Source organism: Cynocephalus volans, chromosome 2 (genome assembly GCF_027409185.1).
Source record: "Cynocephalus volans isolate mCynVol1 chromosome 2, mCynVol1.pri, whole genome shotgun sequence".
In the NCBI taxonomy this organism is placed as follows: Eukaryota; Metazoa; Chordata; class Mammalia; order Dermoptera; family Cynocephalidae; genus Cynocephalus; species Cynocephalus volans.
In genome coordinates this window covers 217,272,687-217,300,341 of record NC_084461.1, presented here as the reverse complement: position 1 = coordinate 217,300,341, position 27,655 = coordinate 217,272,687, and the positions used below count along the sequence as shown (strand labels likewise).

At 41.9% G+C, this 27,655-nt stretch overlaps 1 protein-coding gene across 4 annotated transcripts in view; it reads left to right on the top strand.

Moving 5' to 3' along the window:
* The window catches only part of COBL (cordon-bleu WH2 repeat protein), a 295,923-nt gene that overhangs the window by 128,266 nt on the left and 140,002 nt on the right, over window positions 1–27,655 (top strand). For 3 of the 4 annotated variants that reach the window (XM_063088248.1, XM_063088250.1, XM_063088247.1), the window contains one exon: window positions 25,237–25,410. The exons of the other annotated variant lie outside the window; for it this stretch is intronic. In XM_063088248.1, coding sequence (XP_062944318.1) covers window positions 25,237–25,410 — 174 coding nt within the window. The remainder of the gene's footprint in view (window positions 1–25,236; window positions 25,411–27,655) is intronic. 4 annotated transcript variants of the gene reach the window in all.

Below are 27,655 nucleotides of genomic sequence, written 5' to 3'. Positions count from 1 at the left end.
GTGCTCCTCCTGCTGTTGGGCTGGTTCTGTGCCTTTTTGCAAACAGGGAAACTTTTTGATTCAGCCTCAAGTCAGTGAAATCTCTTTGAGGAGCACAGAGGGTTAGCCTGGTGGAGGCTGAGTGCAGGTACACGCCCACTGTGGTGTGAAAGCTCAGCTTTCAATTCCAGCCCAGCGGGGGAACCTGTCTGTCCACTTTCCTCGTCTGTTAAAACAGTATCCATCCTGCAGGATCATTGTAAAGATCAGCAATATTACAGCTCACCTAACACCCATAGGAAGCTTTCTGAAATGGTCAGTAAACTTGATTGCAGCTCGATTAGAAAGTTTGTAGATATTGTTCTTTATTATTTTTTCTTGAGAAAATTTAAGTGGTTATCATATCTATGACCTGAGGACTCTCTGAGAATAGATTTGCATTACAAAAAATGTATTCTAATGTAGATGGTCAAAGTAACCCAATCTTCCGTGGAAAAGTTAATTTCATGAAAACTGAAGTTTACTCTATTCCAAGATACATCTTCATTTTCTTAATCGAAAGGTGTTTGAATCAGTAAATATATTCACCTTTCAGATAACTTCAAGTCATTTTTCTGGAATTTTACATTTTTCAGGAAACTCTCACTTCTTGTATCCAGGAAGGGGAATATTCCTGCATGAACACTTATACGAGACTGGCCAAGTGGAGGCGTGGTCAGTATTAATTTCCTCACACTCAGCCTTTGGAACTGTTAAAGCAGAGAGTAGATCATAGCACAGTTACCGCATCCCACACACCTGCACCCTAGATGCATGAGCGTCACGTGGTCTGTCATAGATGCTGATTAGTGATAGTCAGTCAGTGATTAATGATAAGGTATGGAATAGCTCAGGTCTCTATTTCCTAAGTCATATAAACTATGCACATTGACAGAATAAGGTTCCTGAGTTATTTTGAATTCAGCACAGGAAGTGCAAAAAAGAAAAAGGAAAAAGTGTATATACATATACCATGTCATATATCGGTCTTATGAGGTGGAAATACTCTGATGTAGGGTAAAGAGATCCAAGTTCTAATCCTGATTCTGTTATTAACTGTGAGACATTGGGCAAGTCTTAGAAGGTCTTTCTTTGTTGAATGAACTGCTGGAAGTAACTGACTTTTTATGGGCCCAGCTTCTTGGTTTTAAAAAAAATCTAAATTCTATAAATTTGGTCAACTAAAGTTTAGTAACATGAGCTACATCATATACCATTGCATTGCTTGCTACCATTAAGTTAAAGTCTTTCAGTGAATGATTTTATTTATTAATTTTTTATGGAAAATTTTTTCTTCCTTTTTATTTTTTTAAATCGACACGTACTGATTATATATACTTATGGCATACAGGGCTATATTTCAATACATGTATGCCATGTGTGATGATCAAATCAGGGTAATTAGCACATTTGTCATACTGTGGTTAGACATTTAGGAGCCCAGGAATGTACAGGCATAACCACCAGTAAAACAGCACATTTGGAAAAAAAAGTTATTAAAAACTGTACTGTAGAGTAAATGCCATAATTTTAGCTGCCCCAAGTCCCATGCTTAGCAAAGAGCCTGAATGTCTACTTGGCAGGCAGAGGTCTCAAGTAAATGACAAAGAACTTGCAAAGGCTGCCCTGAATCTGTGTGCAGCTGGTTTTGCCACGGGGTGTCAGTGTTGTAACAAGCACAGCCCGTGCCTGTGCTACTGGGTCATCCTAGCCTGGAAAAGCTCAAATCTGCTGTTTCTGGAATGTCCACACACTAAGAACAGGAAAATATATCCCAAGAGGCTGAGTCACGTGCTTGTGATGCAGAACTAATTTTTGTCATAAATCAATTTTGTAGATGTATTTAAAAAGTACAGCTTGTACCTTTAGAATGTATTTTATATGCACACTTAAAAAATAAGTAGCATATTGCAAGTTTTAAAAGTGGAGGAATCACTGGATGCCTGCAGTCAGATATGGTTACTTGTTGCTTTGTGCATTCTCTTGAGACTTTCTCAATAGGTACATCTGTGCTTTACATAATGCCAGTAGGATAGACACAGAATTTTGCTTTTTTAAAAAATTTTTTTATTTAGCATCATGTCATTTACAATTTGACCTGGAGTTTTCATAGTTTTTTCAAAGGCTGTATGGACTTCCATGAGAAGAGAAAAGCATGGCTTTTGTTTTTGTTTGCTTGGATTTGGTTCTCTGTGGTTATGGCTCTGTGACTTCTTACAGCTTCATCTTCCCCATGTGTACAATCCACTTCTCTGTCGGTGGACATATAGGTTGGTTCCAACTCTTAACTATTGTAAATAGAGCTGTGATAATCATGTAAGTGCAGGTATCCTTTCAACATGATGATTTCTATTCCTTTGGGTACATACCCAGCAGTGGGATTGCTGGATCGTGTGGCAGTTCTATCTGTAGTTGTCTGAGGAAACTCCATACTGTTTTCCATAGTGGCTGCACCAATTTACAGTCCCACCAACAGTGTAGAAGAGTTCCCCTTTCTCCATATCCTCACCAGTATTTGTTATTCTCTGTCTTTTTGATAATGGTCAGTCTAACTGGGGTGAGATGGTATCTCAACGTGGTTTGATTTGCATTTCCCAGATGCTGATTGATGTTGAGCATTTTTTCACGTGTCTGTTGGCCATTTGTATATCTTCCTTTGAGAAATGCCAATTCAGCTCCTTTGCCCTGTTTTTTAATCAGGTTATTTGTTTGAGTTTCTTGTATATTCTGCATATTAATCCCTTGTCAGATGCATAGTTTGCAGACATTTTCTCCCATTCTGTCATCATCTTTTCACTCTGTTAACTGTTTCTTTTGCTGTGAAGAACCATTTTAGTTTGATATAATCCCATTTGTTTATTTTTTCTTTGGTGTCTGTGCTTTTGGGGTATGATTCATGAGATATTTGTCCAGTCCTACTTCCTGAAGTGTTTACCCTGTTTTCTTTTGCGAGTTTTATAGTTTCAGCTCTTATATTTAAGTCTTAATACATTTTGAGTTGATTTTGGTATATGATGAGAGGTATAGGTCTAGTTTCATTCTTGTACATGTGGATGTCCAGTTTTCTCAGCACCATTTATTGAAGAGGCAGTCTTTTCCCCAGAGTATGTTCTTGGTGCCATTGTCAAAGATCAGTCAGCTGTAAGTATGTGGGTCATTTTCTGGGTTCTCTATTCTGTTCCTTGGTCCAAGTGTCTTTTACACCAGTACAATGCTGTTTTGGTTACTATATAGCTTTGTAGTAAAATTTGAGGTCAGGTAATATAATGCCTCTAGCTTTGTTTTTTTGCTCAGGGTTGCTTTGACTATTCAGGGTCTATTGTTGCATATGAATATTAGGATTGTTTTTCCTATTTCTGTGAAAAATGTCATTGGTATTTTGATGAGGATTGCATTGAATCTGTAGATCACTTTGGGTAATATGGACATTTTCACAATGTTAATTCTTCCAATCCAAGAGCATGGGATATTTTTCCATCTTTTTGTGTCTTCTTTGATTTCTTTCACCAGTGATTTGTAGTTCTTATTGTGGAGATCTTTCACCTCCTTGGTTAAATTTATTCATACACATTTTATTTTTGGGTGAGTATTGTAAATGGGTTTGCTGTCTTGATTTATTTTTTCTGCTAGTTTATTTTTGGAGTAAAAAAACACTACTGATTTTTACGTGTTGATTTTGTATCCTGAAAATTTACTGAAATTGTTTATCAGCTCTAAGAGTTTTTGTGTAGAGTCTTTAGGTTTTTCCATATATAGTATCATGTCGTCTGTAGACAGAGACAGTTTGACTTCACCTTTTCCATTCTGGATGCCCTTTATTTCTTTCTTTTGCCTGATTCCTCTGACTAATACTTCCAATACTATGTTAAATAAGAGTGGTAAGAATGGGCATCTTTGTTTTGTTTCTGTTTTCAAGGAAAAAGGTTTTGGCTTTTCCCCATCCAGGATGATATTGGGAGTGTATTTGACATATGTGTCTTTTAATATGTTGAGATTCTTTCCTTCTATGCTGAATTTTCTTAGAGTCTATCATGAAGGGATGTTGAATTTCGTCAAATGTTTTTTCTGTGTTTATTGAGATAATTATTTGGTTTTTGTCCTTGATTTTGTTGATGTGGTGTAACACATTTATTGACTCATGTATGTTGAACCATCCTTGCATCCCTGCATTGAGTCTCACTTGATCACGTTGTGTAATTTTTTGATGGGTAACTAATTCTGTTTGCTAATATTTTGTTGAGGATTTTTGCATCTGTGTTCATCAGAGATATTGGCCTATAGTTTTCTTTTTTTTGTTATATCTTTGACTGGTTTTGTTATCAGGGTGATGTTGGCCTCATAGAATGAGTGTGGGAGAATGGCCTTGTGTTACAATTTTTTTGAATAGTTTGAAGGGAGTTGATATTAATTCTTCTTTAAAGGTTTGGTAGAATTCAGTAGTAAAGCCATCTGGTCCTGGGCTTTTCTTTGTTGGAACACTGCTGATTACTACTTAAATCTCACTGCTTGTTATTGATCTGTTCAGGTCTTTTATTTCTTCTTGGTTCAGTCTTGGTAGTTTGTATGTGTCCAGAAATTCATCCATTTCCTCCAGGTTTTCAAATGTGTTGGCATATAGTTGTTCATAATAGTCTCTAATGATTCTTTGTATTTCTGTGGTATTGGTGATAATGTCTCTTTTTTCATTTCTGATTTTTGTTATTTGGGTTTTCTCTCTCCTTTTTTTAGTTAGTCTACCTAATGCTTTGTCTTTTTTGTTTATTTTCTCAAAAAACCAACTTTTCATTTTGTTGATCTTGTGTATTGTTCTTTGGGTCTCTATTTCATTTAGTTCTGCTCTGATCTTAGTTCTTTCTTTCCATCTACTAATTTTGGGGTTGGACTGTTCTTGTGTTTCTAGCTCTTTGAGGTGTTATGTGAGGTTGTTTATTTGAAATCTTTCTATTCTTTTGATGTGTTTATTACCTCCCTCTTAGTTTATTACTTCCCTCTTAGTATTGCATGTACAGTATTCCACAGGTGTTGATATGTTGTGTCTTTATTTTTCGGTACTTTCAAGAAACTTTTTGATTTCCTGTTTAATATCTTCTTGGGCCTATACATTGTTCAGGAGCGTGTTTTTTAATTCCCATGTATTTTTCTAGTTTCCAGAGTTTCATTTGTTATTGATTTCTAGTTTTAATCCATTGTGGACTGAAAAGATACTTGGCATGATTTCAGTTTTTTTTTAATTTGCTGAGACTTGATTTGTGACATAACATGTGGTCTATCCTGGAGAATGTTCCCTGTGCTGATAAAGAGTGTATATCTTGTAGTAGTTGCATTAAATGTTCTGTAGATATCTGCCAGGTCCAGTTGATCTAAAGTGTGGTTTAAATCCTCTGTTTCTCTGTTGATTTGTTGCCTAGATGATCTGTCCAATGTTGAGAGAGGGTTGTTCAGTTCCCCAGCTACTGTTGTATTGTGGTCTATCTCTTTGGGTCTGATAGTTTTCTTTATATATCTGGATGTTCCGATGCTGGGAGCATATATATTTATGATTGTTATATTGTCTTGCTGGATACATACTTTTGTCATTGTATAATGTCCTGCTTTGTCTTTTTTTTATTATTTTTGGTTTAAAGTCTATTTTATCCAGTATGAGAATAGCTTATACTCTTGCTTATTGCTTATTTTTGCTTTCTGTTTGCATGGTATATCTTTTTCCATCCCTTCAATATTTCTCTGTGTGTCTTTATAGGTGAGGTGAGTCTCTTGAAAACAGCATATAGTTGGGTCTACCTTTTTAATCCAATCAGTCAGTCTGTATCTTTTGAGTGGGGAGTTTAATCTATTTACATTTAGGTTTATTATTGAAAGTTATTGTATTACTCCTTGCATTTTATCAATTTTTGTTTGGATGTTTTAAATATCTTCTGTTTCTTTCCTCCATTTTATTGTCTTTGGTGTTTGTTGGTTTTTTGAAGTGGTAAGATTTAATTTCTTTCTCTTTCTCATTTGCATTTTTGTTCTACCAGTGGGTTTTGTTCCCTCTGTGTATTCATGGTAGTGATTATCATTTTTCAGATTCCAGATGCAGAACTTCCTTGAGGATTTCTTTTAGGGCTGGTCTTGTGGTGGTGAACTCCTGCAGTTTTTGTTTCTCTGGGAAATACACTATCTCCTTCTTATTTCTCAAGGATAGTCTTCCTGGGTATAGTACTCTTTATTGGCAGTTTTTTTCCTGTAAGTATTTGCAATATATCGTCCCATTGTCTTCTGGCCTGTAGGGTTTCTATTGAGAAGCCTGCTGTTAGTCTGATGGGGACTCCCTTATAGACGACTCGATGCTTTACTCTTGTTGTTTTAAGATCCTGTCTTAGTGTTTCAGCTTTGCCAGTTTGACTATAATGTGTCTCAGAGAGGATCTCTTTGGATTGAATCTGTTTGGGAATCTTTGATCCTTCTGTATCTGAAAAGCCCATGTTTCTCCCTATATCTGAGAAGTTTTCTGTTTTTATTTCATTGAATAGATTTTCAATTTCGTTTTCTTTTTCTTCCCCTTCCAGAATACCTGTGATTCAGATATTTGTGTGCTTAAAGTTCTCTGCTGGCTCTCTTAGATTTTCTTCATTTTTTAAACTTGTTTTTATTTTTATTGTTTTTGTCCACCTGGGTTTTTTCAAAAAGAGCATCTTTAAGATCAGAAATTTTTGCTTTTGCTTGCTCTGACCTGCTACTCAAGCTCTCATTTGTGGGGTTTTTTTGTTTGTTTGTTTGTTTCATTGAATGAATCCTTCAGCGCCAGTAGTTCTGCTACATTGTTTTTTAAGGTATTAATCTCTTCGTAAATTTCCTCCTTCAGATCCTGGATACATTTTCTCATTTTTTATCTTTTTGTTAATTTCTAAGAAACACAGAAAACACAGATGATGCTGCCTCTGTAACTCCAGCATAGACTGTTTTCTCTTTCCTTCCCAGGGGTCACAACCGTTTTGAAGCATTTGTATTTTAATAAGTGTAGTGAAAGGGTGTATGTCCATAAACAATGCACAGTATTTTAGTATGTTTTAACAATGTAGGTGATGATTTATTTTCTTTTATTTATTTATTTTAATTGACAAATACAAATTGTGTCTATTTATGGTGTACATGATGTTTTGATACATGTATACATTGTGAAATGGCAACATTGAACTAACTAGCATATCCATTAGCTCACATATGAATTTATTGTGGTGAAAACATTTAAAATCTACTAACTTAGCAATTTTCAAGTATACAATAGTGTTATTAACTAAAGTCACCATGTTGTATGATAAATAGATCTCTTAATGTGATTTATTTTCTAAAGTCTGAATTTTGACTCATGGTAAAAGAATAATTCATGTTGAGGAAAAAAAAATAGACAAGGAAGGCGGGTAAGGAGGGGAGGAAGGAAGAGAGGAGAGAGGAGGGGAAGGAGAGGAAAGGAAAAGAAAAAAGGAAAAAGGAAAAGAGAGAAGAAAATAAAGAGGAGAGCAGAGTACCTTCTTTGAGGTAACTCCTTTTAGCCTCCCCCTGCCCCAGTCCAGTGCCACTTACTGGGCAAGCTCTGGCTGAGTCTGTCCTGTAGGAGACACAGTGCACCAGAGAACATGTGGGACACAGAGAGGAGCCGGGCCAAGCCCCTGTCCTCAGAAAAGACACACACCGAGGAGCCCCTTACCTGGGGCTGCTCAAACTCCAGGTGCACAGGCGTCACCAGGGCCTTGTTACAATTCTGACTTAGGGGCTCTCAGGCAGGTGGAGCTGGTGCTGCTGAGATCCCAGCCCTGAGGCCCTAGTGACAGGTAGAGGTAGCACAGCAGGTGCCACTCCTGTGAGAAAGGATGAGTGAGGTCTGTGCAGGGAAGACACAGACTGTGTGTGGGTCTGTCCCTGAGAGGGGACTCCAGCTTAACGGGCATCTGTGCTTCTAGTTTATTTATTTCTTTATTTATTTTGGTGGTTGGCCAGTATGCAGATTCAACCCATGACCTTGGTGTTACAAGTCTGTGCTCTAACCAGAGCTAACCAGCCAGCCCAGTGCTTCTAGTTTAAGTGTAAAATACTTTAAGGGGGAGAGAGAGGGGAAGGGTTAAGAAATAAAAGTTCCATTTCCTTAGGAGCCCTATTTTGTGATTTAAAAGTGCACACTACGGCTTTTAACTACTGTGCATGGTGTGTGTGTGTGTGTGTGTGTGTGTGCATATGTGTGTGTGTGCAATCGTAGGGGTGTGTGTGTGTGTGTGTGTGTGCATGCAGGGCAGTTTTTAATGACTCTACATTGGAAACGTATGTGCAGAAATAGACTGAACCAGTGACTTACTATTTCTCAATATATCTCCCCCTCAAATTGAGGGAGAAGTATCAGAGAATTCTTTTCCTCTCATGATCAGGATGACACCTATTGTTTGCTTGGCTGAGAATGGTTGCTGCCCCAGGTTAACACACCATGGCTGTAATCACATGGTGAGCAAAACTCCTTTGGAGGACATGGACTCCAGTAAAGCCGAGCACCCTGAGAGATGCTTCCCACTGGGTGACTTCCGGGCACCTGAAGTCTCCTTTGGAGGCTGGGAAAGCTTTCAGGAAGGCACACTTTGAAAGTGTTGGCACTGAGCTTCATAGTGAGATAATTTGACACACTTGGGCGATAAATACTGCCTGGATATTATGGGAGATAAGAAAGAAAGAAAAACCAAGAAAAATAAAAGGGTAAGAAAGGAATTGTTTTGCCTTCTTGGCTTGAAAGATAGTATTTATACATTATAAATGTATATATATGTATATATAACTATATATATTTAGAATATTTTGGTAGAACTATAAAAATACATATTTAGTGATATTTTCTAAGTGGATTGTCTTTGATATTTGCTTTCTTTTAGCATAATGGATTTCTGTCTTATATTGTCTGGATGATTTAATAGCTTTGTAGCAAAAAATGTAAGCAAATTATACATACAGATAGCCATGAAGCTTATTCCTTTGAAAATACAGTTGTTTACAGAAAAAAAATATGATTTTCATTTACATGTGAATTTCCTTGACATCACCTGCTTTGATGTGAATCCTGTTTGGTTGCATGAAGATGGGCAGGCATTAATATTGGTATTTTCGTGAGCTGTAATACAGGCTTTCCTCTGTAGAAATCATTGTAATGGGAACTGGAATTGATGCTTCAGGTCAGTTCTACCCAGTTCAGGAAATATGCCTCAAAAATTACTAAGCAAATAATGCTCCTCTATTTAGGTTCCATTAAGCCACATGTTTACTGATTGGGATACCAGTGTATTTATTACTTAATACATCCTACCCCTTCAGTGTCTGGTTTCTGAGTGTTCCTTTACTTATGGTGAGGGATATTTCTAGAGATATTGGAGGTAGACAATGTCCTTTTCAATTACTGATTTTCCCTGTGTTCCCTTAAAACATGAGTATCTATTGTTTTTAATGTCAGTCTTTCCTTTATGGTCTTTTCCCTGCTCTTCACAAGACAAGTATAAACTTGTTGAAATCTGTAGAAATGAAACCAAGGGTAACATATCAACTATGCATCTTTTTTTTATTACCAAATAAAACTCTTTATTTTTCTAAATAGTGTATATTTTATGACACTGGCAAAGAGTGGTTTTCAACTTTCTCCTTCCAGTCATCTGAATGGATTTGGCTGTGCCAAAAACCACCTTTGTCACCTCTTTTTGAGTTGATCTTCTGACCATTTGCAGCCTGGTGGTATTGCAACATGGAGTTAATTGGTAGCAAAGCGGGGAAGGGACTTTAAGATCTTTGAAGGCAAGAGCCATTCACTGTTAACATCCTCCTCCTCCTCCTCTTCCTCCTCCTCCTCACCATTATTCCTGATTGTATCAACTCATGCAAGAGTAAGAGCTTCTAAGCTGCCACTGAATGCATGCTTGCCATGTTCAGAAGTATAGCCAAGGACAATTGATTTCTGGTTGCGTTTGTTAGTACTTTATATCCTACACTGAAAGCAGACAGTTCCCAGTAGTACAAGAAAAGTTAGGTGACATACAGAAACAAAAAAATAAAGATGACTAATGCTAGAACATGTATCCCGGTTGCCACTACTCTAAATTTTAATGCAGAGATTTTGAATGATGACTCCCTCATTGGAAAGTGGAGATCAGCATTCTCAATCCCATTGAGCATTTTGGGAAAATTGACAATGCCTGTTCCTCTCCTTGAACTGCCACCGCCACTTGTGTAGGTTGGGATTGGGATGACCTGGCACAGGTGCCAGTGATGCCGGTCCCCCAGAATGCCCAGGACCCCAGCCCTGCTTGCTGAGGAACACACTGAGTCTCAGGGAGGAATGGGGCATTCCACAGAGGAGAGAGAAGCTTCCTTTTAATGCTTTTGTTGGGTCACAAGGGTATCAATCATTTTCTCTAAATACAGTCATCCTCAGGTTTTGCTGCCTCCTTCAGAATACCACCTGCTCCACTGGAACCATAAGTAATGTCATCTGTGCGGTTCTTTCTGTCTGAGGCTCTCAGGCCTCTGTGTGTCTTGGTCCTCCACACTGCTGCACAGGTGGTCTGTTCTAGCACAGACTCATGGTGCATTGGTCTGTACCTGCTCTTGTCGGACCCAGCAACCAGCCTTCTCAGACCTTCTACATAGGGCTATAGCTTAAGACCGAAGGCATGTTTCCTCCTCAGGCTTCTCTCTGTTCTAAGCTAATATCTATGACACTCAAACTCCTTTGACTGTGACCACATATTAGAAAGGGTAGCCTAAGCTGCTGTAACAAGTAAACTCCCCAAATTCAGAAGCCTAGACCAGAAGCTGTTGATTTCTCTCATAGCACTTCTGAGGTTGTGTTCGTCAGGGACTGAGACGCAACCTTACAACGTGGTCCTCTGCCTCTCTGCCGGCTGGAGAAGAGATGACCATGGAAGGACATGTCCATGAGGTTTCTACAGGCCAGTCTGGACTTTGCATGCATGTCACATTTACTGCCATTTGATTGGCAAGAACTTAAGGCCATTGCTACCTATAGCTGCAAGGAAACCAGGGAAATAATAACATTGAGCTGTCCACCCTGTGGCAGCACTGACGCTGGAGTCAAGGAGAGGGAAGCCAGATGTGCTGTGCAGCTGCTGGTCCTGGCGTTACCCCTTAGGTGGGGCAGCAGACCCTGCAGTCCCCTCACCATGTCTGCTTCCCCTGTCTCTGTCCTCCTTCTCTAGATGTCAAGAAAGGGGGGATTCTAAGACATAGTTTGAATTAACTGACTGTTAGCAATCATATTGCTCATTTATGTTGTCAGAGAATGTATGCTTATCTCTGAGATTTTAGGTAATTGAGTACACTGTTAACCAAAATAACACTTATTTGCAGGCAACATCTCAATAATTAAATATTATAATACAAGTAAATTTAAGGAAGATTATATTTACATTTGCTTTAGTGTAGAGTATGGGTGATTCCTTCTTGTTTCTACTTTATTCTAGTTATTTGAAAATTATTTGCTAAGCATTTTGCTACCACATAGATTTAATTATTAGCAATAATAATTGGTGGCTATAAAGCAAAATTAACAGTAATATATCATCAAGAAACAAGAGTAGCAGCACTTGGAAGCCTCAATCAACTTTTGTACAGTGCTGGTGAAGTTCTGATAAAAACTCATCCTTCTTTGTCCTGTGGGCTTCTCACTGGGGTGGACACACTTTGATAAGATCTTTGCAATTCTCCATGGCAGCCAGGACCCACTGAAGAGGACAAAATTAAAATCTAAAGTGAATTCTATGAATGTTTGAATTTAATCTTATAAATACAAAATAGTGGTAACACCTTAGTAAGCTAGTGGTGAGTAGCTCTTAGCCACATGGAAAGATGAAAGTCCTCATCACAGGTAAGAACTACAGTTTTGGTTTGGTTCCTTGGTTGCCTATTCAGAGCGTTCTTGCCTTGAGTGGAAGGCCTGAGTTCAAGGATGCCTGTGCTGGAACGGACAGCATCCCATCTCAGGCATGAGGAGTAGAAATGCCCCTGCGACCCTCACCAGCTTCTGCCCCTGCGACCCCCAAATCTGCCAGGCAGATCGTATGACAAGGATGAGAAAAGGTGCTGCTTCCAAGCCTATTTGTGCTGTCAATTAACTAGTATATGAAACCGCTTTTAATTTTGGAATTATTTTATGCCTTTGCCAACTCCTCCTTAGCAACAGAAAACATAGTGCTGCAGGAAGCAACAGAGTCCTGTGGGAAAGCTCCTGGCAACGGATTTAACTAAAGGAAAGGAATACCTGGAGACCTTGAAAGTATTAATTAGTAGTTTATTGCCAAATTTGGGTTTTTTTCCCCTCTTGCTTTTGGTCTGGCAAATGTGCTAACAAGAGATGCTGGGCAGAGATAGTTTCTATAAAAATGCAGTCAGCCTTATAAACATAAATGTGAGAGTAGCAAGCAAGGGAGGTGTATGAGGCCCAGGGGACGGGAGGAATTTGAATGTCACTAAATAATACCTTGATAATCTGAGGGGTGGGAGTCGGGTCGTTAATAAGCAAGCTGTAGATACTAGGACTTTTCTAGTATTACAAAGTAATTGATTTTTATTTGACTTATATTTAAAATGGTCCTGTCTTCTTCCTAAATGTTTTCTTACCTTCAATCAGAAATTAACAGCTATCTCTGGAGCACTTGCCAGGTCCACTGTTTGTCTATGCCTGTCCTGCTCTTCCTGGGGTGGTCCTCTTCTAGCCTTGGAGTATTGCATATCAGCAGTTTCCTTTAATACAACTTAAATCTTTATGGCATTGTCACAGCGTGCATGCATTAAAAATTAGGACTTTTTGAAAAAGAGTATATTTTGTTCTGAGATCATACGATATGTGAGTTGGAGGTGGCTATTAAACCAAAATCAGATCATTAAAGATATATTTTGCTAATACATCTGAGTTAAAGAATAACCACAGGCCACTGAAAGTGCTGGCCTTTGGTGAGCAGGAGATGGAGTGACCCTGGCCTGTCCCCAGGGGCCTCCCACTGTGAGGCTCTATGCCTGGCCTAGCCAAGCCCACAGGACCCTTTCTGCACTTAAAGAAATGATCCAGAATCCTGTCATAACCAAGTAAGCCAGGAAATCTCCCCTTTACTTTTTTCCGGTATGACTGTTTTTCAGTTTGCCTTAAACCTTGTAGCCTCCTCTTGACCAAGAAATTACAGGAGTTGCTGGAGTTTGTTGCCGGTCAGCTGTGATTTACCCTAAATGTCTGCTCTTTCTTTGTGTGGTTTTAAGAAGCATACCGTATCATGAAGGATATACTCTGAACTATTAATAAGGCTTAATTCTCTTTTTTTAAAAAAATAAGAACATTTATTTTCCCACCTTTTTCTACTTTCTTAGTCACGTCAGTCACTTGCCAATATCCTGTGGAGCCAGTGGGCCATGGACTTCCTCCAGCGGGCATTTGTTTTATTTCTGATCTGTAAGGGTCTAAAGGAGAGATGTACATGTGCATCCCAGAGCACAAGAACTCAACACACTCAAGGGCCACAGATCGTAGGCAAGAGAGAACTGGGTGGGATGGCAGCCAGCACAAAAGATTTACATAGATCTTAGTTGTCTACAATGCAGGGCCAGAGGACATGAACATAAATCAGTGCACTAAGGTTGAAAATTTTTGCAAATGTAGAGCAGTTGAGGTGAGAAGCAGATTTTATAGTTGTTCATGTGTGAAGGAGCTAAGGATTTTAGTTGGCTGAAAGGTCAACATCTGAGCAGTCTGCTTTGTTTTTCTCTGGTTAATGTGAGCACAGCCGGGGGCTGGGGTGGGGGGGGTCCCTTACTAGACTCATTCCATTCTCCCCAAGGCACTGAGTGGTCAGGTCGGTATCAGGAGGAGTCCCCAGTGCTGATTCTGGGTGGCAGGAGGGGAGGAAGTGTCACTCTCTGAGGAGTGAGCTATTTTTCCCACCTAAAAGAACCAACTGAGCATCAGAAAGGAGTTTACAGGTGGGCTCATATCCAGGTGAGAACTTGACATCCCAACCTTAAGACCCTATAATTTTGTTCTGGGAAAAATAGAGCACTCCCCCCAAAAAGCCAGCACCCTTGACCAGAAGTAGACACTTTACCCTTTGAGTTATGGAGCTGGTTGTCTCTGTCCCACCTCGAGTAGCCATTGGTGGTTTTTGTCTGGACAGTGAAATCAACTGGACTCATCTTCTGAAAGTGGCCAAAAGTTTTGCCACACTTGTGTCATGGTCTAGGCTGAAAAAAGGCCAGTTAGACTTTCTGCTGGCAGACTGGAAACTTACCTGCCTCCTGCAGCTTCTCCAGGAAACCAAGGGAAATGTTAACATTTATGCTGAGGACAATATAGGAAGAGGAATGTGACCATTTAAAAATAATTTTAATAATCTGTGGCAGTTCTGTATTGGAGGTGCTTCCTGGAACACGGAATGGAGAAGGCTTCTGGGGTTGACTGTCGATGCCTGTCTGAGTGTGGGATTAGCATAAGAATCATGTCCTGTAACTTCCCTTTCTTTCCTAATGCCTGCATTCGACCACATTCTTTACAAGAAGTGTAGAAAGATGTCTGGTCTGCATGCATGCTGAGTGAGAGCAGTGGACATTGGGCATGTCAGCTATTCATGGTTGACCAGAAGGCTGGGCTCCTCTACCAAGGCACTTGTGGGTTACATAGACCACATAGCTGATGACCAAGCCCAAGGCACACCCATTATTCTATAGCTCAGCAGGGCTGGGCTCCCCTCTTCTCCCCCCAGTGCCTGTGATTTCAGTGAAAGTGATAAACTTCCTGTGTGAGAGCATGTGCATGCGTTTCTCTGTGTGTGTATGCACATGTGTGCACACACATGTACAGAAGCGTCTCCCTAGAGAAATGCCAACTGCCAGGATTTTAATGCAAGTAAAGTTTGCAAACGTAAGAAGTTCTAAAGTAAGTGATCATTTTTGTATCCGTATCCTAGACATTCTGGGGAAAATAGTGAAATAATAAATATTGTGATGGCTCAAATCCATGCAGTAGGCAGTCCACCAGTCTCAAAACATGAGAAAGATTGGTTTCTTTGCTCAGTTCAGCTGGTGTACTAGCCAGTTTAAGAATTGCTCAGAACGTGAGAGGTAGACTCAGAGCCACAGTGGGAAAGGTATTTCACTTCTGGTATGAAAATAGGTTCAGAAGCATGTGGTCCTTGAAGGAAGTGTCATCTGGGAGGAAGTCTGGAGCCTGGCAAATCTACGGGCAGTGAAGCACCTGTGCACCTGCCCGCTCCTGCCCTTCTGGGAGAAATGATCCTCCGTGGTCAGACACAGGTGTCTTCAGCCTCTTGGACAGTCGTTAGGAGACTCTATTCACAAGAAGTGACAGACACTTGCATTTAACATTGTCTCACAAAAAATGGAGAAAAAGGCCATGTGGCAGAATGATGTGACCTATATGAGGAGCCATCTGGAGGAAGATAAACTATCCCCAGGCTTGATGTTTATGACAAACCTTGATGCAGGGAAGTGAGGTCTGTCTCAGGGACTTGGAAAAATAATCCAGACATAGGAGGCTGAGGTTTCTGTATTGAAATTGGAATTGTGTACTTGAGCATTTACAGACATAAGAGAGAGGTTTTTTTGTGGCAGAAGTGAGTTATCATATATATATGTATGTGAATACGTATTTACTCACACACAGAGTAAATGAATTGGGGGGGATCGGGGACATTGCTCAGTGGAGACTGATTGGAGCGATGACTCTCCACAGGGTGGATCTGAACGCCCCCCCCGAATCTCCCTGTGCACAGCCTGGCCTGGCTCTTGTAGGGTATGTTGGGGGCATGGATCTCGGACAGGTGGGGCCAAAAGACTGAGAGCCATGGTTACAGAGGGATTAGCATTCCAGTGGCGGATTCCCAGGGGACTGAGGAAATTCAGAGTGAGTCTTGGAAAGCCAGAGGGCATTTGTGTTGGCCAGGACAGAGCCTCAGGTGCATTGACAGTCTGTGGGCCAAGGCCTTGGAAGTGGCCATGCTGGAGACTTGAAGGAAACAGGGCTGCAGTGGGCAGCCCAGGGGCACCCCAACTTGTGCTGAGGGAGGCATGGAAAAGCACCTATACTGTTGCTTAAAAGCTAGTAGTGTTCCACTGGAAAGATCCGATGGAATGCCACGTCTGTATTCCCCACCTTCTGGTGAGAACACCTGTGTCTCTGCCAGGGCCGCCTTTCTAGTGCTCCTGCTTCCCCAGGACTGTGGGCCGTTCCCCCCTCCCATGCTCTGGCATGTGCAGATCCACTGCAGTCTCCTTCCTTGCTGCCCTCTTTATTTTCAACAAGTGATACGGTCTTAATGTGAGAATGAAGGGTGTGTATCAGAACAGCAGAATCTGAGCCCTAAAGGTCAGGCCAGGGAACAGGACAGGGCTGGGGCTCAATGACAGGATTACCAGGAGAACATGAAGGAAACTGCTTGGTGCTTTGAAGGTGAGCTCCGTGGGGGGCCTTGAGATGCACATGCCCAGTGGCTCCTCCCTGCAGTCCTAGGACCTGCGCTAGAGCAGCTGCATGCACTTTGCAGTAGTTCCTAATTGAGGTGGCAGAAGAGCCCCAGGAGGGGTCAAAGGTGAGGTCATTGGTAATTTGTTAATTAATTGTAAAGTACCAACATTTGTGAATGGTTTACATGAAACAGGTGGAAGCTGTTCATGGTTTCCCCTGGAAAACCACTGCCATTCATTTCTGACATGCTTCGCCGAGAGTAAGATGGGTGGAGATGCAGTTCCTGCACAAGTACGGCTGTGCGTCTTGCACGTGGAACCCAGGCATGGGAGATCATGGGGCTTGGAGCCAGAAGACATGTTGATGGTGAGGCTCTGAGGCACTATCCCTAGAATAAAAAACGGTTCACCTCCAGCCTGGGCACTGTGGTTAAAATTATAAATTTTGTTATGTGTATTTTGCCATCATAATTTTGAAAAAAGGAAACATCCAATGCCTGGCCCCACCACAGAGTTTCTGATGCACTTGGATTGGGGTGCAGCCTGGGTCTTCCCGTCTTTAAATGCTCCCAGGGAGTTCTGATGCACAGCCGTGTTTGAGAACCTCTGCTCCAGAGCCAGTCTGTCTGATTCTCAAGCCACCAACTCCCTGTGCCTCAGTTTCCTTAGCTGCGAAATGGGAATCATGTTATTTCCTACCTCATAGAGTTGTTATAGGGCCAAGTGGGCTGATTTGTGTAAAATACATGCCTCCATATGAATATATTATTATTTCCCAAGCGTGGACTTTAGATTTCCTCCTTAGCCAGGTTAGTCCTTGTTCTGCACTTGGCAGGTATCAGCTCAGAGTCCCCTCTCATCTGTAGGTGTCAGCTCAGATTCCCCTCTTGGTGGGGAGACCACACATTCTATTTGCCTAGGACAGACCCCACAGTGCTGTTGTCCCGTGTTCTTTCCAATTTAGCTTTTTTTTCTGACCATCTGGAAAATAGTCCCATTTTGGATAATAAATTATGTGGTCCCCCTCTTACCTCTTCTGCAGCGTAGTACATACAGATAGTGATAAACAGTAAGTGTCTTAGCAGATGAGAGACAAACATTTGGAGTCATGCTTTGGAGACTTAGTCAACTCAACCAAAAGAAGGAGCCTATCAAACCACACAACTGCTTTTCCTGCTTCTTAAGAAAATTGTCCTACTTTCCGTAAATATAAATTTTGCCAGGAAAGGAATCTAATCAGCTTATTTCTTCCACCTAATGACTCAGTTACTGAGAATTAACAGAGAAGTCTTCCTGATTTGATACAAGTGTTAGAAACAGACTTCTAGCAAAGGGTTTTGCTCTCATTTTCATTTTGTTTTTATGTCCTGTCGAGGTGTCTTCTCGTAGTGCTCAGACCTGCCGAAATAGATTTTTCCTTTCCTTTCCTGATATAGTCCACAGTATTAATAAAATGCTCATGAGCCACTGAGTGTGAGATGCCTAATTTAGTTTAGAGAAATCCATTTACCTTAAGTGAGGTTGCATGTGAAATCTTACTCTTGATGAGTTATAGAAAATTAAACTTATAAATCTATTTTCAAAACATGTCACCACCTAAATTATAGGAAATTTTGCATGCACATTTGGAAGAGAAAAACTTTTGCTTTTGTTGTCATTAGAATTTTATTATATTTATATAAATTGGAATCCTATTTTCTCCAAAATTGTACCTAATTGAGTTTGCCTCATCTGAAATCTCACATCTGACCACAGGCCATTACATGCACGCACACATGCACATGCACGCACTCGCATGCAGCTTTAGCTGTCCCCACACAACTCTTCCCTCAACGGTTCTCCACTGCTGCCTCCAGGAGCTGTCACTCTTCAGTCCCTGTCATCTTTACCTGCACTGTACATAATGATTTAACCTATTGTAACCTGTTATCATCCTATCTTCCCCGTGAAGCTTTTGGATCACCTCTGCTCTCTCAGGCCAGGCCCACTTGGACTGCAGAGCCGGTCTGTCTTCCCGTGGCCTGTGGCCGTCCCCCATGACCCTGTCTCTAAAAGGATGGTGGCCTACTTGAGGACAAGGAGCACATGTTACACATCTTTGAATTACCTCGGGCTCATTTCTTTTTAATTCCCAAGCTTCTCAGAAACTTTTGACTTTCTAAAATTGTCTTTATTCTTCAGCATTCCAGACATTCAGATGTCTGCTAACTAGTCTTGCCTCTCAGATGGTCCTACTTCCTAAGACCTAAATATAGTACTGCATGACAGCTCACCTTCAGTCCCTTTGCTGAGTTTTGTTAAGAGAAAATCAAATACGAGTTGGATATCCTTTGTTGACTCATTTTAAGAAAAGATCCTGCCAGTAAAAAAATGACCCAAAACTGTTCTGATGCTTAGAATCCTCAGAGAGTTTATGTGGCGCAGTATTTTGTTGGCTGAAATATGTATCCAGACCAAATACCTTCTGCAACTTTTTTCTTTTAAAGACTTAAAATGACATTCCTCAGGCATTCCACAGAGGAACTTGGCCAAAAGAGTGCGACCGCTTCCCACTCCCCTTGCAACCTGCAGCAAGACCCCTGCCCATCCACAGTGATGCGTCCACATGAAGCTGGCGTGCTGCATGCCTCTTGGGCGGCCATTTACCCTGAGTTGACACAAGGCTTCCGGGGTGCCAGACGACAACGTGGGGTTTGGCTGAGGGCTCGGGCTCAGGGCATGCCTGTCAGGAAGGCCGTGCTCCCGGGAGGAGGACATGCAGGTGGGGACGGGAACGCTGTCCTACAGGGAGCTCAGCCTGACCTTGTGCCCAGGACTGTGGCAACCGGGATGGGGATGGGAAGCGATATCCTCTCCTTTCTCACCAGACGGCGCCAGGAGCTTTGATAGATCTGGGCGGCTCTGCCTGCAGACCCCAGAGAGTGAGCCAGGTATCATGGTGTCCCTCACCCGACCTGGTTTATATCATAGGGTCCTGCCTTGGATTTGCCAAAACCTGCATCTGAAGAAAAGGTATGAAGAACAGGTTCTGAACTGAATCTTATCTCCCACTTGATTCTTTAACAAAGCAATTGGGAAAAAAAAAAAAAAAAGTCTTAAAGCCTTTCAGAAGGGGGCAGTGTGGTGTAAAGAGAGAAGAATTATAGAGAGGGTCTAGTTTAACTCCCTCACCAGGGAGCTAAGCCACCCTGAGTGGTCCTGTCAGTCCCCTGGGGCCTTGGTTTCTCCTTATTAAAACTCCAACCATCATGCCATCCTAAAATATCTGGTCTAATTTAGAAATGTCTATGCCAATGGGATTGTCAGTTACTATTGTCACCAAAATATTTCCCTTATCTCTAAATAAAAATCTGTATCTGAATTCCTAAATAGCCATGTCAAAAGATCCACTCAGACTTTTGGTAGACTTGATTAAATGATTTGTTCTCACAAAATATAGTCTTATTTGCCAGAATGGACTGTTTTGAGAAATGAAAATGAAATGACTATTCATCCTTTTATTTTTAAATCAAAGCAGAAAGGTGTCATGTACAGCATCTGCCCCTTTGTCTCTGGAAGCATACTGAAGTCAGACTTCATGGAGTCCCTTACTATTTGTGTGGACAGATTGATTCTGTCTTTAGGCCGGTGAAGTTGGATACTTGCAAAGCTGGACATACTCAGCTTCCTGTTCAGTACTGGTCTCTAATCCATAAGTCAGTGAGAGAGGGAGAAAACCTGGTCCCTGCAGTACCTGTGAATCCCACCATTGTCATAGGGACCCCCAGTGCTCCCAGAGCCATATCAGGTTCTATGGGGCACTCCACCTGTCATAGAGACACCCCTGCTGCCCAGTGCTGGCTCTACAGAGAGCCTTGTACCCATATAAGGTTGGTTTAGGGGCAGGGCCTGATTCTGGAGGCCGAGGCGAAAGTCCTTCCACCAGCTGCCTAGAAGCTCAGGGCTTGTCTGGGAGACCCAGAGCTTCTTGGTAAGCCATGGCACAGGGCTGGGACAGCAGGGGGTCATGCATCTCCCCCAGAGAAGCTCCAGTTATTGACTTCAGTGTGTGCCACCGGCTGCCTGTCCGTGCCTATGGTAAAGTATCCCATGATTACAATGAAAATCACATGCAAGGAAAATAAGACTTGCTGAGACAATGAGTACTTTTCAGACAGAAGCAATCAATTATTTATATCAAGTATTTAAAATTAGAGGCCTGTGGCAAAATCCGCTGTCACAGATCCTGAAATTGCTAGTTCCTGTTCTTTCTCCCCACTCTCACGTGTGTTTATTATAGGATCAAGTCATTGGCTTTTTATACTGGATAATATATAATAAAATAATGCATTTGATATATAACAAATTAGTGGTGGGGTGGCGTGGAGACAGCGTTTTGTATTGCTGCTGGTGGAAGGTTATCAGACTTTCTCTCCAGTTGACAGCAGCTTCCCTGGTGGAAATTTGCGCCCCACAGACCGAAGTCCCACGAAGCGTGAGACAGAAGGGTGTGTTTGCTTTGTTTCCTTCTCTCTGCTATCCATTGCTTTTCCTTAATGGTTTGTGTGGCTGCACTCACAACTCCTGAGAAAATCTGATAAGATCCTGATAGCCGAAGTCTGTGGGATTTGTTTGGAGAAAGGCATGACTCACTTCCCTAAAAGAAAAGGATACTTAAAAAAGAAGTGTTGACCAGTTTGGACAGGGAAGAGGAAAGCAAGTCTCTCTTGCAGGGAAGTGGTGGTCTGTCCTTGGTGGAACCTTGCCGCTTTGTGTAGGAGCCAATAAAGGAAACCGGAACAATAGGACAGGGCCAAGCTGTTGTGACTCCAGACTGCACGGACTGAACTCTTGGTTTTCCGTTTTATTTAATGTTCATATGAGTCCATATTTTAAAGGACGTTCAACATTTAATGGCATTTTCCTCCCACATCACTCTGTGGATTGTTTTCTGGATTTTGTGCACAAAATTCCAGGAGCGGAGAAAGAAGAAAGGTAGGAGTTAAACCACAGGCATTCGCTGGGCAGCAAATATATTTTGGCTGCCCATCGACTGTAGGTTTAGAAATGCGGTTGAGTAGCAGACTTAGGGAGGGAGTTTGGTGGGCCAATGCCTATTGAACCCTGAAATCAGCCTGCTTAGGAGTGTGGGGTGAGGGAGAAGAGGTGTTTGCTGACTGTGTATAGCAGATTTGGGGTAAAAAGTATCACCTGTTATGTCAAGATTTGGTTAAGTTCCAGAGACACAGATAATGGATCACAAGAAGCCCCTTGTCTGGACATAATTGATGTCAGAACTTCTAGGAGGACTAGGGATGGAGGCACTCTGGGCTTTTGGCTTCTGTTGTGCAAGGTGATCTCATGAGGTGCCCCTAATGAGGTCATTCGTACCAAAAACACCTGTCAGAGGAGAAGGAAACTGCATATATTGGACACCCTTCATGTGACATAAATACGTTCCGTACTTTATCTAAATTACCTCATTCAATGCTTATAACAACATTGAAGTACATGGTATTTTCCCCATTTTACAGATGAGGATGCACCTATTCCTTACCTTAAGGAGTTGATAATCTGAGATGTCAGGATGCTTGTGAGGGCAAAAAAATTGCAGAAGTAAAACCCAAAATCGATATTACGTGGGGGCCTGTGAAGCTCTTTTAAAGGAGCACCCGCCCACAGCATGGGAAGGACAGAGGTGGACTTGCAGCAGTGCTGAGTGATGAATTAGGCAGGCATAGTTGTGGTGAGGACTGAAGACGAGAGGGACTGGAGCATCCGTGTCTAGACAGGGTGGAGGGAGGAGAAGCAATTAGGTATAGAGTCGTGAGGTGCCTTGGTGTGAACATGGTGTTTCCGGGATGCCAAATGGAGCCACGTATACATCAGAGGTAACAAGCCAAGCCTGGGCATAGGTGTACAGTTCTCCACTGCATGTCACAGCTTTAACCAACCTCCATAGTGTGAACGTGTGCATGTGTGTACAGCACCATCAGCAGACGTAATGGATAAGGAAACTGAGCAATTTGGAACACCCCAGTGTCTATCCTTCTAGCCACATGCTAAGTGACTGCTGATAAGGAAAGATGGGGGTAGTATTCCCCTTGAATTTGGGGTACTTGTGTGAGCCAGCCATCCAGTGGAACACCTTCACAGCTCCAGTCCTTAGATGAGCAAAGCCCCTTCCCTGGTTTTCCTTGTGTACTTCGTTTAGTCATCTGGACTCTGCATGGTTAAGTAAATCTGAGCTCTGTCTCCTTGATCCTCACAGTTGCTAGGGCGGTAGATGTAGGCAAAGGAAGATACTTAACCGAGTTTATTTGGCACTGGCTTATTTGCTTGGTAATGAGTACGACCACCGCAGAGCTCAAGGACTGGGAGGAATGATTTACATTTTTTGCAGAAGCATCAATAGGCATTGGCAAGGTTTCTGGGGGTCAGGCTACTTCCTGTAGCACCCTTCACCTGCTTCCTAGGGGAAGTCTGCATTCAGTGGCCAAGGCATAGGATATCTTTGATGCTCAGCGTCTCATAAGGAAGCATGAACTGGCATTAAAAAAACAACCTTCATGGAATGTTTTGTCCTGTGGCTTCAATGTTTGAGCACCGGAAAATCTGAGTCTCAGAAATTTTCTCAGGAAACTGAGTGGGGGTGTAACTGGCAGAACATAACAGAATTTGTGCCTCAGCACAGATAATACCGAGCCATTGCTTAATATGATAGGTTTCCTTTGTTTATTTTCAATACGGAGAGCCAGTGTTCACGTGAAATCTTACCCACACGTTCATGATGTGAAATATGAAAGCAGAGGTTCCCAGAGGCTCCCCCATCCATTCATTCATTCCACAAACATCAACTCAAGGTCCCTCCACACACCAGGAACTGTTGGGATTGGCATATGGTGGTGGGTGACCATGGGTGAGTATGTCCCTCCTTACTGTGTCTGCTCACATTGTAAAGGGAGACAGATAAGCAAATATGTAATAATCATAGTAGCTCACACATTTTGGATGCTTCCTTTCTGATGAGAGCACTTTAGAGCTTTTACATGTGGTGAGCCATGTAGTTCACATGGTAACTCTGTGATGCAGGAACGGTTATCAGCCGGGTTTTACAGGAGATAAACTGAAGCAGAGTGAAATTAAAGACTTGCCCGAGGCCATGCGGCTTGTAAGTGGCAAAGCCAGGAGTCAACCCTGGACAGGGTCTGCAGGGTCTGTGGGCTTATCTCCTGTCCTGGGCTGACCCTCAGTGTGGAATATGCCCCAGGTTCTATGTGCACTGGAAGAAAATCAGGCAGGGTGGGGAGTGTTAGGTTCGGTAGATAGAGAAAAGGGAGAGAAAGACCCGAGGCAGGCACTATTTCAGCCAAGCAGCTTTATTTCCACCAACGTGGAGGGGAGACTGAGTCAGATCAGTTCCCCTGAACAAAGGAAAGTGGGGGTTTATAAGCCCTTGAGGGTTCTGGCAGAGTAATGGGCAATTTTGAAATTAGTGGTTTGCAAGGTGACACAGCCTTTGTAGTCTGCTAACAACTGGTCAGTTAGAGCATAGGCTTCTGATTAATGTTGTTACTATATCAGTGCAAAGTGCTCCAGCCTGAAGCCTGCTCCCACAGCCCACAAGACGTTCCTTTGATGACAATGGTCACGTTTACCCCTTCCCAGGAGAGGAATTTCGCTGCCCCGTTCCCATTCCTGGAGCAGAAAAGGGAAAGGCGAGGGGGAGAAGGGGGAAAGTTGCTTAGCCTGGCTGTGCTGATGTTAAGCCAGCCATGCGGCCTAATAAGGAGACCCAGAAGTGTTTCAATTCTTGGATTTTTTAAGATTTGTATGGAATAGTTACTGGTTGAACATCCCTAATCTGAAAATCCAAAATGGTCCAATGAGCATCTCCTCTGAGCATCATGTTGGTGCTCATTAAGTTTTGGATTTTGGAGCATTTTGGATTTCTGCTTTGGGGGTTAGGGATACTCAACCTGTACCAGGGTAGGGGACAGCCACCACTTTGCTTTTAATTTGAGGTTAGAGTGCCAGTTCTCTAAGTGATCTTTCGGCACTAACACATATTTTTCTATTAAGTGGACCCTAGGGAGAAAAAAGACTGAAAAAAATATATATGTCCATTAGCCTGCTCCCTCTGGTATAGAAATTGCTCCTTGTGAATAATTAATTCATGTGCTGGGTTGCACTTATTTTCAGTTTATTAGATATCTTTCACAAAGTACTGCACTGATGGTCACAGGAAGTGTTCACAGTGTGTTGTTCATACTACAGTCATTTTTTCACAACTTCTGAAAATTAGAAGGAACGTAAGCCCCTTCCTGGAGCAGGTGAAGAATTGCTCGAGGTGGCAGAGACTGCTGGCACTCTTCCTCGTGAAGACACGTTTCTCGGTCTGCCCGCACCTGCAGGTATGTATCAGCATACCTGATTCATACCTGCAGGTTGGACAGGAATAGTAAATGACTCCAGCTGCTACGTGTTCTTCTTAGAGATGCAAAAAGTCTGCTGTTTCCTTTATGGTTAAGAAAATAAACCTTACCGCATGCATCTGTCCTACAGTGCCTTCCATAACTTTCCCAGCAAAGTGAAAACGGGTTTTGCTCAGGCCATTCAAGCCTGCCAGTGAAAACAGATGCTATTAGAAGCTTGGGTGGACAGTTTGGCACTTTGTTTTGTTTTCATGTGTGAGCATCACACAGAGAGAAGTCATCTCATATTGATGAGCTTTTGTCTGTCTGTTCCCACCAGGGCTGTTTAACAACGCCTAACTCCCCAACCGTGCATTCACGTTCCATTATGCTGGGTCCATCCCTCTCGCTGGGCAGCATCTCAGCAGTGTCTGTGAAGTCGGAGATGAAGAAGCGCCGAGCCCCTCCTCCTCCAGGTTCAGGGCCAGCTGTGCAAGACAAGGCATTGGAAAAGGTAGGGAGCTGACCCTCCGGAAGCTCTCAGGGAGCATTATAATCCTTCACGTTTGTGATTTTAGCAACCAGAGTATTTAGGGTGAACATTTGAGCTTTATTTAGAAGTAAAGGTGAGATGTCACTCACTCTGCTTCAGTTATGGGAGGCAGAAAACTATTTGGGGCTTTTAGTACTTAAAGGCCTATGCTTGTTGATTAACATGCGCTTTATTTTAGCATTGAAATTTCAGGCATTGTTGTGACTGCATAATGAGAAATTTGCACAGGTACCTTAGAAATCTGTACCTTAAGAAATCTGAAGCTTGGTCTATGGCCATACCACCCTCAACATGCCCTACCTCATCAAAAATCTGGAGCTTCTAGAGAACAGGGATGATACATAATATAATATAGATGCCCAAAATAATTCAAGTTCACAAGAAATCTGAAAATATTTTGCATATTAAGTTGCTTTCAATATGATACAACATTTATTTTGCGAGGCCCTGTATTTAAGAAGCCTCTTTCTTCCTGGTTATTTTCAGAGCAACATAATGCCTTTGAAAGTGATTGCGTCGTTAGGTGTTGACTGGGAAGAGCCTTTTGTCCTCAGCAGCTGAGGGACTCCCTGGTCTTTTTTATTTGGGCCTCTTTTCTTCAGCCGTCTGCGGATGCCTTGAAACATTATTTGAAATCTCCAATCCCCCCTTTCCAGGGGGAGGGCACTTTTTGACAGTAACTTCCCTTTTCCTGGCTTAGAACATGGCACTGTAAAACATGTGAAATAAAGTTTTTATTTTACTAAATCCATCCTCATCTGCTGAAGTGTGGCAGGGACCACATCCAAGGTGGCCAGGACAGGCTCGTGCTTTTGACTCTTTGAGCAGCTGAGCCCTTCAAGCAGTCAGGATGTGCCCAGCAGCATGGTCCTGCCCCATGCATGGCCTGAGATCTGAGGATCTCCACCCTGCTGTGTGGAGATAAGCGTGTGTTACTCTTCCTCAGGTTGAGATGTTTCTGGCTGAGTTGCATCCCAGCGTCCTAGGGAGATACCACACAGTGAACACCAGCATTTACAGACAGCCCACTTAAAGTCCATTTATTCTCTCAAGAGTCAGGACTTCCCTTCCTGACTCTTCTCTGCTGCTTTATGGTGCTTGACCAGTCTCTGCTTCATAAAACTCTAAAGCATCAAGTCCCTGCAGGTCTTTGGGTTCAAACTCTTTTTTGCTTATTCATATAATGGCTTTTCCTTAAAATATATTAGAAACTAAGTCTGTACCTCCCATATTCAAGACTTGGCCCCTGAATCTTGATTAGAAGTTACAACAATGGATCTCTGGCAGGGTCACGACATGTCACTTTCAATGTCCTTATCAGCCTGATTGTCCATCTGTCCTTGTCTCAGTCTGTCTATCCATCTACCCATGCAAGTCAGTCCTGTGATCATCTTTCTGTGTTCCTCCACGGGTGTTCCTTAAGCCCAGGTCTCAGAGACCGCCCCATTCCCATCCATAGACCTTTTCATTCATATCACTAGAGCTCTGTCTGATAAGCCTGTAGTGCAAAACATTTTAAAGGAAAGTATTTTGATGTTTGTGTCTCCTAATCACTTTCTAATGCCAGTCATTCACTTTGAGTTCTCCATGATATTTTGGCTGAGTTTTAATAAAAAGAAATTTAGGCACAAGTGATACATTATTGTGTTGTACACCTGCATGATTAAATGATGCAAGTGAAATGTGAAGCTATTTCCTGTGATTGTCTACAGAGCATCTCTTTAATTAGCCTGAGTTAAGATTCTGAACTTTTTCATAACACAAAGACCATATTGACAGCATTAGCAGTTCTAAACGACATTCCCCTGGGGATGTCGTTTTGCTTTTGGTTGGGATAGATATTTCTCTAGTGGTAAAAATTATGAATTCCAGAAATGATATTATGTAAGCTTTTTTTAAAAATGAGAATTGCATTTTCTTAATGTGATAAAATGTAGATGCTAAACTGCGTCAGCACTTTCAAAATTTCTTCCATCCAGGGAAGATGTTGTATTTTTCTACCTTTTAATGTGCTTACCCACAGTGGATAAAGTCTGCTTGAGTGGGAAAATATACAGTAAGTAGAGAATTGGGAATTCTGAATGAAAAATAAATAGTACTTTATATCCTGTAGAATGAACAGAGTTCCCTCTGAGGCAGTAAAAGCTTTTTACTGAAATCTGTTTTATTTGGCACAAAATGAGTGCAGAAATTGGCTCATGGAAAC